This window comes from Procambarus clarkii, chromosome 4 (genome assembly GCF_040958095.1).
Source record: "Procambarus clarkii isolate CNS0578487 chromosome 4, FALCON_Pclarkii_2.0, whole genome shotgun sequence".
Taxonomy (NCBI): domain Eukaryota; kingdom Metazoa; phylum Arthropoda; class Malacostraca; order Decapoda; family Cambaridae; genus Procambarus; species Procambarus clarkii.
Genome location: NC_091153.1, coordinates 875,444 through 887,687, shown reverse-complemented (window position 1 = coordinate 887,687; position 12,244 = coordinate 875,444). Strand labels below are relative to the sequence as shown.

The window sequence follows — 12,244 nt, the reverse complement described above, 5'->3', positions numbered from 1 at the left end:
CATAAAAAGCACATGGAGAGCCATCTCTACCATCCTAGGAGCTAAACAACATTCACATAATAAGATAAAAATCTCCAAGGATGGTTATACACCTGCAACAGATCTTGAAACAGCAACTGAATTTAATAGCTTCTTTTCATCGTTTGGTGCTCACCTTGCCCGAAAAATCCCAGAGACTCAGACATATGTTACCACATATCTTTCACGCAGCTATCCAAACTCTCTTCTCCTCTCTCCGGTCAGCCCTACAGATGTTGTGTCCATCATTCACTCGCTAAAAACCAAAGCTGGGAACATTAGTGAAATACCATCGATGGTACACAGGCGTGCCACCCATGCCCTTGCACCATCCATAGCACTGCTGTTCAACAAATCCCTAGAGTGTCATACCTTCCCTGATATCCTTAAAAAAGCAAGAGTAACGCCAGTTCATAAAGGAGGTAACACGGCAGACATAAATAATTACAGACCCATATCGAATCTACCTATATTATCAAAATTATTTTTTTTTTTTTTACAAACAGCTCTACTCCAATCTTGTAAAATTCAATATACTAAGTCCCTGTCAGTTTGGCTTCCGCTCCCAAAAGAGTACCAATGATGCTATTGTTAGTCTGCTTGACTTAATCTTCTCAGCCCTTGACAAAAGTGAGTTTCCAATTGAACTCTTCATCGGCCATGAGAAAGGCCTTTGATACTGTTAACCATAACTACCTCTTACTTAAATTCCACCATTATGGAATCCGTGGCCTTGCCCTAAACTATATCCGATCCTATCTTAGTAACAGACACCAATATGAAGCCATCAATGATATAACCTCTCCCACTCTACCACTTAATTACCGTAAAGGTGCCACAGAGCAGCATCCTAGGACCCTCCTGTTTCTTATATACATCAATGATCTCCCTAATGTCTCTAACATACTTAAACCTATATTGTTGGCTGATGATACTACTCATCTACTCTGACCCCAACCCACTCCTGTTAAATAATGTTGTAAACAATTAATTAAAAAAAGTCTACTTGTGGATGTCAACCAACAAACCTCACACAAAACATAGAAAAGACCTACTATATCTTATTTGGAAACAAATCAACAAATGCAATTCAGCTTCAGATAGATAATGTAAACATTAGCAATAAAAATGATGGAAAGTTTCTTAGCCTATACTTAGACAAGAGACTCAACTTCCGCACCCATATTACAACACATAACTAAAAAGGTTTCTAAAACAGTTGGTATACTGTTTAAGATCAGATATTATGTACCCTACTCTGCTCTCCTCTCACTCTATTATGCACTTATCTATCCCTATCATTCTTATGGCGTTTGTGCTTGGGGTTCAACCTCTGCAAACTACCTCAAGCCCATCATCATCCAGTAAAAATCTGCTATCAGGACAATAAATAACTCTACCTTCAGACAACACACAGCTCCCTTGTTCAAATCCTTAAACATGCTAAACAAATTCACTCCATACATTCTCCTGTGTAAATTACGTTTATAAAGCCCTTTTTCTAACTGCAAACCCTGTTCTGAAACTCTTCCTGGACAGATGTAATAGAACACATGGCCACGTCCCCACCAGACATAAATATCTCTTTGATATCCCCAGAGTCAAACTTAATCTATGTAAACACTCTATGTAAATAAAGGGACCTAGTCTATGGAACTCACTCCCTTATAATGATTTGAAAAGCTGTCCAACTTCTGCCATATTCAAAAATAAAACCAAAAAGTACCTGTAGTACTTTTTAAGTACGAGGGAGTAATGCGCAAAGCGTCCCTCACCTGTGACGTCACAGCGTCACCTGACGCCATATCAACACATCGGCCATTTTGTCGTCAGTTCAGTCATGGCGAGGACTAACCCTTCATGCAAACTGCACCTACTATCAAGAAGAAGAAGATTTTGTGTTCCACCGATAGTATTATCGTAAGTAAGCACTTATATTTTATATTTTATTAAATTAATTGATTCTATTTTTCTGTAATAAAGGTCCAAAGGGTTGTTAAGGAACAAGGGTGTAGCGATACCGACGCTCAGTGCGCTCAACTCACACCAAAGTATCACCTGTGTAGCTTCTGTAATTAGTGTTAATTAGTTATGCTATAAGATAATGAAGCGAGTATAAGATTAACTCGCTACAAGGGTACTGTGTTGGGAGGTGAGGGCTGTTACTGGTGTCTGTGGGGATGTGAGGACTTGTACCAACCACTATCACCACCAGTACCTTGTCTTGCATCCTGCTTAGTATTCCTATTGAGATATGAAGTATTATTGCATTCATATAATTATTCATTCATTGTCATTACTATTTTTATGGGCTATGTTCTGTTACCCTAATGCTTTTTACCCCTGGGCATGTCCATTTACTCTCCAGCCCTTCACAAGCCACTGCTGCACCCCCTCCATGCCCATACTTACTGTGCTTATTCTTACAGGACTGCACTGCATTATGTGGTGCTCACTGCCTGGACACCTTGATACATGCATTATAGGGTTCTGGTAGTTGTTCTACTCACCAAGCCCTTCCAAGGCCAGGCTTGACATGTGAGAGCTTGGTCCAACAGGCTGTTGCTTGGACAGGCCCCTCAGGCCCACATATCCACCACAGCCTTGTTTGTCCGGCACTTCAAAATCAAATGTTTATTTACGTAAGGTACATACATATTTTTAGGTAAGGTACTCTTTATTTGGGTAAATTTATCTTCGTAGTATTTAGCTTTGGCTCGTCTAATTATCTTGGATAGCAATAACGAGTAATTCTTTGAGAATTCTTTGGAGACAATTCCTAACCTATACTTCTCCCAACCTATACTTCTTCTCAAGGTCATCTTCACTTCTTGAAGATGTTCAGGTTTTCTCTTGAAGATGTCGACGGTTGTTCCAGCAATACTGTATTTCTTTTATTGCTGAAAACCTGTTTTCAGCCATAAAAAAATAATCCTGAATCCAGAAAAAAATCCCTTTTGTATCGTCTGGAAATTTTCAAATATTGCTGATCAAACCTGAGTCTAAATTATTTGTATATATTATGAATTACAGAGGTCCCAGGACAGGGTTTTTAGGCACTCCACTTACATTTTCCCACTCTGACTTAACCCCCATTTATACAAACTCAGTCTTATCTTTTAGCTAATAATTTATTGTACACACCATACTCAGCCTGTGTAGGGTAGTTTATTGTGCATGTGTAGTATATATATTTGTGTAGTATATTTGGTATATTTAATGCCTCTAACCTCTCCTCATAGTTCTTGTCCTTCAGTTCTGGGAGCCACTTAGTAGCATGTCTTTGCACCTTTTCCAGTTTGTTTATGTGCTTCTTAAGATATGGGCACCATACAACCGCTGCATATTCCAACTTTGGTCTAACAAAAGTCGTGAACAATTTCTTGAGTATTTCGCCATCCATGCATTTAAAAGCTCTGAATATTATCCTTTACCTGCAATTGGTTGTTGCTGTATTTATAGAATATGATTTGTTCTACTTTACATTTGTTTGTTCCTTTTTTTCAAAATTTCTTTCTGCCTCTCTCCTCACTGCCGTGTAGTTGTTTCTCTTTGTATTACTGGTATGTTTGGGGGTTTGGCCTCTTCGTATATTGATTCCATTTTTGTGTCTTTTGGTCTCTGTCCGTCTTGAAATTTCAGTTGAACAAATCCTGTTTCCTAGTTCTGCATCTTTGTTTTGGTATAAATGTTTTTGTTCCTTTATCATATATTTCACAAAATTGACATACTGTGCATTAATTCATCTCAATTACTTCCTTTCCTAACAGCAAGCCTTTCCAGTAAAATTCTTTGAATTCTTTTCTGACTTCTGGCCTAATGTTTGTTTTATCCTAGTGTGTATGATGCCTAGCGTGTGTCTGGTGCCTGTTGTGTTAAACCGAAGATAAATGCATAAGTATAGGTCAGTAATTTCTCCAGCTTTGAAAGGGGCTTTCATTATGCAGCAGTATTCCACTCTAGAGAGCACTAGCGTCTTGAAAACTATCATCATCGGTATAGCATCTCTAGTGTGAAAAGTTCTTGTTATCTATCCTGTCATTTTTCTTGCAGTTGTGACGGCTACTTTATTGTGTTCTTTAAATGTAAGGCCTTCTGACATCAGTACACCCAAATCCTTTACGTTGCTTTTCCGTTCAATGTTATGATTTGACTGAGTTTTGTAAGTGGTTTCCGTTTTTATATTTTTTATTTTTTCCGTAGCGCATGAGCTGAAACTTATGTTCGTTAATCACCATGTTATTTTCTGTAGCCCATAGAAAGACCTGATTTACATCTGATTGGAGGTTTGCCGTGTCCTCTATGTTGCCTACTCTCGTGAAGATTCTAGTGTCATCTGCAAAGGATGATCAAGTACTATAGGTTGTGTCCTTGTCTATGTCCGATATGAGGATGAGAAAAAGTATTGGAGCAAGCACAGTACGCTTGGGGACTGAGCTCTTTACGGTTGATGGTCCAGATTTTATTTTGTTGACTACTACACATTGGGTTCTATTAGTCAGGAAGTTGTATATCCATCTGCCTATTTTTCCGGTAATTCCTTTTGAACGCATTTTATGTGCAATAACACAATGGTCACATTTGTCAAAGGCTTTTTTTTGTCAAAGCGTTTTGTTTGTCTTCCATGGCATCTAGTGCCATGTCAGAGTGGTCCAGCAACTGTGATAGGCAAGAGCGCCCTGTTCTGAAACCATGTTGTCTGGGGTTATGGAGATGCTGTGATTCCATGTATTTTGTGATCTTACTTCTTAGCATTCTCTCAAAGATTTTTATGATGTGCGATGTTAGTGCTATCGGTCTGTAGTTTTTTGCCTCTGCCTTATTTCCTCCTTTATGGGGCGGTGCTATCTCTGCGGTTTTTAGTATGTCAGGGACAATGCCAGTATCTTGGCTTTGTCTCCAAAGAATGTGAAGGGCCTGCGATAACGTTTTTTACAGTTCTTGATGAATATAGAGTTCCAAGAGTCAGGGCCTGGTGCAGAGTGCATAGGCATACTGTCTATGGCTTCTTCAAAATCCAGTGGGGATAGGATCACATCTGATTTATGATTTGATGTTGGTATCATATCCATGAAAAATTCATTTGGGTTATCAATCAGATGGATGGAGAGCTACACTCGTGGTGTCCCATTTTCCCAGCACTCTTTGTCATATAATGCTTTGAAACTTTTGACGGATTTGGCCTCCACCACCTTCTCACCTAACATGTTCCAACCGTTTACCATTCTGTTTGCAAAAGTGAATTGTCTTACATTTCTTCGGCATCTTTGTTTAGTTCGTTTAAATCTATAACCTCTTGTTCTTGAAATTCCAGGTCTCGGGAAATCTTCCCTATCAAGTTTATCAATTCCTGTTACTGTTTTGTACGTAGTGATCATATCTCCTCTTTTCCTTCTGTCTTCTAGTTTGGAATATTTAATGCCTCTAATGTCTCCTCATAAATCCTGCCCTTCAGTTTTGGCATGAATGTTTGTGTGCCTTCATCGTATATTTTGCAAAATATGGAATACATCTCATTTACTTTACTTTAAGAATATGGTTCGATCAATTAAAAACCCTCTTGTTCAAATTGCAAAGAGACTGAAAGAGATGCAGCATGCTCAATGGATTATATATTAGTGATTATTATTAGGATTATATATTAGTGAATCATATTAGTGATTCAATTATTATGGTCATAAATTCACTTAAAAATGTAAATTTTAAGTTAAAAAATTTTAACCAAAAAACTTGATATTTTTCATATTTGGAACCATTCCATAATCCCAAGCATAAATGATTATATTTCTATCACTTGCTCTTAAGATTGTTTCATTTAATAGAGGTTGGGCATAATTGTTCTCTGCTGCTAATAGAACTGACTGACTTAGGCTATAGGAAAATGTAAAATTAATTGGTTTATCCATTACAGTATTTTGCAGTTTATTTCATGATCCTGTGCTTAATACTTGCATAAATAGTAGATTACAAAATGCATTTTTATATCATTAGTATTGAATAATAATAATGCAAATAATTGACTTATAAATGATGTACAATTAATTGGTAGGTGATATTATATTATTAATATTTTTTCATTCTTGCAAAGCCTTAACAAAGTCATTAACATGTTAATATAAACTTGATCACCTTCCACTTATTTTCTCATGTGCTACCTACATGTACAAAACCTTATTCCTAAATGCATATTTTGTTCTGAAACTTGTCCTTTATATGTTGTGTATCACCATCTCTGGAGAGTTTTATCTGATTGATGTATAAATTACTTTTAATTTTACAGAATATTATTGTTATACTGAATTTATTATTATATAAATAACTTAATTTTACAGAATCATCTATCAACGCACATCCACAAGTTGAGGAGGAGGATGTGACCTTCCAGATGTCTGAAGTACTGAAACAGGCACCAAACAGGCCTGGTGGATCTAGGTACAAGGTAAAATAATTTAATTTTTTTTTTTTTTTTTTTTTTTACTAATTGTCCGATATATATATATATATATATATATATATATATATATATATATATATATATATATATATATATATATATATATATATATATATATACATATATATATATATATATATATATATATATATATATATATATATATATATATATATATATATATATATATATATAATGTGTCGTACCTAGTAGCCAGAACGCACATCTCAGCCTACTATGCAAGGCCCGATTTGCCTAATAAGCCAAGTTTTCTTGAATTAATGTTTTTTCGACTACCTAACCTAACATTTTCAGCTACCTAACCTATCCTATAAAGATAGGTTAGGTTCGGTCATATATCTCTATTAATTTTAACTCCAATAAAAAAAGAATTGACCTCATACATAATGAAATGGATAGCTTTATCATTTCATAAGAAAAAAAATAGAGAAAATATATTAATTCATGAAAACTTGGCTTATTAGGCAAATCGGGCCTTGCATAGTAGGCTGAAAAGTGCGTTCTGGCGACTAGGTACGACATATATATATATATATATATATATATATATATATATATATATATATATATATATATATATATATATATATATATATATATATGTCGTACCTAGTAGCCAGAACGCACTTCTCAGCCTACTATGCAAGGCCCGATTTGCCTAATAAGCCAAGTTTTCATGAATTAATTGTTTTTCGACTACCTAACCTACCTAACCTAACCTAACCTAACTTTTTCGGCTACCTAACCAAACCTAACCTATAAAGATAGGTTAGGTTAGGTTAGGTAGGGTTGGTTAGGTTCGGTCATATATCTACGTTAATTTTAACTCCAATAAAAAAAAATTGACCTCATACATAATGAAATGGGTTGATTTATCATTTCATAAGAAAAAAATTAGTGAAAATATATTAATTCAGGAAAACTTGGCTTATTAGGCAAATCGGGCCTTGAATAGTAGGCCAAAAAGTGAGTTCTGGCTACTAGGTACGACATATATATATATATATATATATATATATATATATATATATATATATATATATATATATATATAATATCTCTATCACATCTATATCACTTTGTGCTTTAGCCCTGGTGGAGCTTGGTCCACCAGGCTGTTGTTTGGAGTGGCCCGCAGATCCACATACAGTCTGCATATGATATACAGTCTGTTGATCAATTAAACTACAGTAGTTAGTTTTTATCATCCGAATGCACCAATATGTGTTCATTCTTCCCAGATGAAGGAACTAGGTAATATTCATCATCTGAATGCACCATCTGAATGCTTTAACACACTCATGATACACGAGAGGTTTAAAAAACTTTTAAAACTTTTAAAACTTTTTGACCTATGTATTTAAAAGCAATTCTAAAGTTAAAAAGTGTAGCATAGGCCCCTCGCAGAATGTTCTTAATATGATCCTCAGGTTATAGTTTTCTATCTAAAACCACCCCTAGATCTCTTTCTTGATCAGAATTCTTTATAGATCTCAGTGGCTCGATCATAGAAACTGCTCTAAATCCTTGTTGGCCTGGATTGTGGAGGTCATTGGTCTCTATAAAACTAGTAATCTGACTCCTGATCACTCTCAAATAATTTTATTATGTGGGATGTTAGTGCAACTGGTCTATAATTCTTTGCCAATGCTTGTGTTGTGTTGTGTTGTTTTGGTAGTGATGTGCAATGTGTTGTTTTGGTAGTGATTCGTCCAGTTCTGGTAGTAGTGCGGTTGTTGTGTAGTGTAGTACTTGTGTGCTTGTTAATGACTTGTATTCCAGTCTTGTGGGTATCTCCTTTCCCCTACGGGCCAACTGCTTTGTTCTTACCTAGCATTTTGCTTTGTTTGGGTATGAATGTTTGTGTGCCGTATATTTTGCAAAATTTGCCATATATCTCATTATTTACTCCTCTGCCTAGCAACAAGTCTGTCTAATTATACTCATTAACTGTTTTTCAAAGTTCCCCATAGTGTCCTTTATTGAAATCGAGTTCATGAACCGTTTCAATGTTCTTATTTTCTTCTAGATTATATCTTAAAGTATATTTAAATGTTATTGTTATTATTGTTATTAAATGTTATTGTGACATTGCATTGCAATTGAGCTATGTTGTTTACCATACCGTTCATTTCGTGAGTATAAGTATAGATGCCACACTTGTGACAGGTAAAACCATGCCTTTTTTGAAAAACAGCACCGTCTGTTGCACGTAAGAGCAACCCACACTATATTATGTTGCGATATTATTTCAATATTTCCGATTGTATTGATAATTTGAATTTTCATAGATTTCAATTTATTTTCATTTCGATTTAATAATTTTGTGTGACATTGCATTGAAATTGAGCTGTGTTGTTTACCATACTGTTCATTTCATGAGTATAGTTTATTTTTTTATTTTTTTCATTTCATTTTTTTAGCTGTTCTTATTTTTCAGTGATGGGAATATCAGATCATTTGATGTTCCCAATTTTCTGATGGAAGCATCAGACCATTATAGAATGCATCGGATGAGGTAGTTTGGAATGGTGGGGAGGACGAGAGGGGGGTATGGTGGGGAAGACGAGGGGACAGAGGAGAGGGTAATGGTGGGGAGGACGAGGGGACTGGGGAGTTGGGGATGGTGGGGACAGGGGAATGCTGGGGAGGACAAAGGGACAGGTGAATGGGAGATGGTGGGGGAGGAAGAAGGACAGGGGAGGGGAAAATGGTAAGGAGGACGATGGGACAGGGAAGTGGGAATAGTGGGGATGATGTGGGGACAGGGAAGTGGGAAGGACGAGAGGACTGTGGAATGGGGAATAGCAAAGTGAATTATAATTATATATATTAATTAATTCTTATAAATTTCCAGAAGCCTGTATCAACACCCACACTAATGCAACTGAAAGAGATGTTGAGACAAGTATTGCTGATATGTTGAAGAACGCCCCAAACAAACTCGGTGGAAACAGATACAAGGTAAAGTTTGCCAATTTGCTGTAGTCTAATTCAATTTCTTTTTAGTAATCTTCGAGAACATTTATGCTATGAATAAGATAAAATAATGTAACTGATTTTGATTTATTTACTATTTATTATTTATTTACCGTTATTAGTATAATAGATCTCGTAATAATTTTGCAAAAATAATGGCATTTACTATTTTAAAAAGCTCGGGTGCAGGGGGGGGGGTTATGTAAAAGCCTGGTTTGTGCCTCGGAGAGGCTATGGGATCCAGTAAGATCGTCCTTCCTTTCCTCCCTAGAATCTGGATGTAGCAGGTGCTCAATTGTCAAAAGTGAAAAATTGGTTTTGTCCTTCCGAATGCACCATTTGTGTAAATTTGCTAATAATCTTTTAAAAATAGTAAATGCCATTATTTTTGCAAAATTATTACGAGATCTATTATACTAATAACGGTTTGATAAAATACAGTAGACTGCCTACTGGATAATAGTTCCAGTCCACCTGTAGACAGGGATCTCACATCAGCTTGTATATTATACAAGGATAAGATTTGATTTACTTTTGTATTTATATGCATATATGCATTTATATGCATTATTCTCTAGAATAATAGATCTCGTAATAATTTTGCAAAAATAGTGGCATTTACTATTTTAAAAAGCTCGGGTGCAGGGGGGGGGGGTTTGTGTAAAAGCCTGGTTTGTGCCTCGGAGAGGCTATGGGATCCAGTAAGATCGTCCTTCCTTTCCTCCCTAGAATCTGGATGTAGCAGGTGCTCAATTGTCAAAAGTGAAAAATTGGTTTTGTCTTCCGAATGCACCATTTGTGTAAATTTGCTAATAATCTTTTAAAAATAGTAAATGCCATTATTTTTGCAAAATTATTACGAGATCTATTATACTAATAACGGTTTGATAAAATACAGTAGACTGCCTACTGGATAATAGTTCCAGTCCACCTGTAGACAGGGATCTCACATCAGCTTGTATATTATACAAGGATAAGATTTGATTTACTTTTGTATTTATATGCATATATGCATTTATATGCATTATTCTCTAGAATAATAGATCTCGTAATAATTTTGCAAAAATAGTGGCATTTACTATTTTAAAAAGCTCGGGTGCAGGGGGGGGGGGTTTGTGTAAAAGCCTGGTTTGTGCCTCGGAGAGGCTATGGGATCCAGTAAGATCGTCCTTCCTTTCCTCCCTAGAATCTGGATGTAGCAGGTGCTCAATTGTCAAAAGTGAAAAATTGGTTTTGTCTTCCGAATGCACCATTTCTGTAAATTTGCTAATAATCTTTTAAAAATAGTAAATGCCATTATTTTTGCAAAATTATTACGAGATCTATTATACTAATAACGGTTTGATAAAATACAGTAGACTGCCTACTGGATAATAGTTCCAGTCCACCTGTAGACAGGGATCTCACATCAGCTTGTATATTATACAAGGATAAGATTTGATTTACTTTTGTATTTATATGCATATATGCATTTATATGCATTATTCTCTAGAATAATAGATCTCGTAATAATTTTGCAAAAATAGTGGCATTTACTATTTTAAAAAGCTCGGGTGCAGGGGGGGGGGTTTGTGTAAAAGCCTGGTTTGTGCCTCGGAGAGGCTATGGGATCCAGTAAGATCGTCCTTCCTTTCCTCCCTAGAATCTGGATGTAGCAGGTGCTCAATTGTCAAAAGTGAAAAATTGGTTTTGTCTTCCGAATGCACCATTTCTGTAAATTTGCTAATAATCTTTTAAAAATAGTAAATGCCATTATTTTAGCCTGAGTATGGTAAGTGTTGCTGAATTTTTTTAGCCTTGTACATATGTCTTTTGATTAGTTTTTTTGCAGATGAAGGAAGGTGGGGTGGCACATAATTGATTGTTCAGTGTTATGTTTAAGGTACAAATAAAACAAAAGCAAAAGTTACTCAAATTCGTTGATTTTTGTAATAGTTAAGAAGGAAAATATTTTAATGCTATTTATTTAATACAGTTGGAAATTAGAAAATCTAATGTTGAGATTGAAAGATATATATTATTCTCTATTACCTTACAGCTTATGCATTATTTTAACAGGTCCAGACGCTGTCTCAAATGGGCGGTGCAAGCTGTGGAGACACAGTGAGACGAATGATGAGGATAGGGACCTATGGGGTCTGGTCTCAGTATTCACTCGTTGGGCGCAAGAGGAAACGTGTCTTCAAAACCTTGGATATTTGTAATGTAATAATAAGTACGTAAATTTGACATTTTTTTGGATTATATATATGTCTGCATGTATTATGTATTATACTTGCATGCTTGTTAATGACTTGTATTCTAGTCTTGTGGGTATCTCCTTTCTCCTACGGGCCAAATGCTTTGTTCTTACCTAGCATTTTGCTTTGTTTGGGTATGAATGTTTGTGTACCTTCATTGTATATTTTGCAAAATTTGCCATATATCTCATTACTCCTCTGCCTAGCAACAAGTCTGTCTAATTATACTCAATAACTATTTTTCAAAGTTCCCCATAGTGTCCTTTATTGAAATAGTTCATGAACCGTTTCAATATCCTTATTTTCTTCTAGATTATATCTTAAAGTATATTTAAATGTTATTGTGACATTGCATTGCAATTGAGCTGCGTTGTTAACCATTCTGTTCATTTCATGAGTATATTTTATTTTCTATTTTTTCATATCATTTTTTTTATCTGTTTTTATTTTTCAGTGATGGGAATATCAGATCATTTGATGTTCCCATCAGAAAATTGGGAAAGTCAGATCTTTTGATGTTCCCAATTTTCAG

General features: G+C 35.5%; 1 protein-coding gene across 2 annotated transcripts in view; it reads left to right on the top strand.

Annotated features, from left to right (window-relative positions):
* The first annotated feature begins 1,838 nt into the window (after positions 1 to 1,838).
* LOC138371936 (uncharacterized) overlaps positions 1,839 to 12,244 on the top strand; it is a 10,851-nt gene continuing 445 nt past the window's right edge. The window contains exons 1-4 of one of the 2 annotated variants that reach the window (XM_069336987.1): positions 1,839 to 1,938; positions 6,351 to 6,457; positions 9,351 to 9,457; positions 11,531 to 11,687. In XM_069336987.1, the coding sequence (XP_069193088.1) occupies positions 9,413 to 9,457; positions 11,531 to 11,687 (202 nt within the window). In that variant the 5' untranslated portion in view covers positions 1,839 to 1,938; positions 6,351 to 6,457; positions 9,351 to 9,412. Of the gene's footprint in view, positions 1,939 to 2,528; positions 2,666 to 6,350; positions 6,458 to 9,350; positions 9,458 to 11,530; positions 11,688 to 12,244 lie in introns of those variants that run through there. The other variant, XM_069336982.1, reaches the window with a different exon arrangement.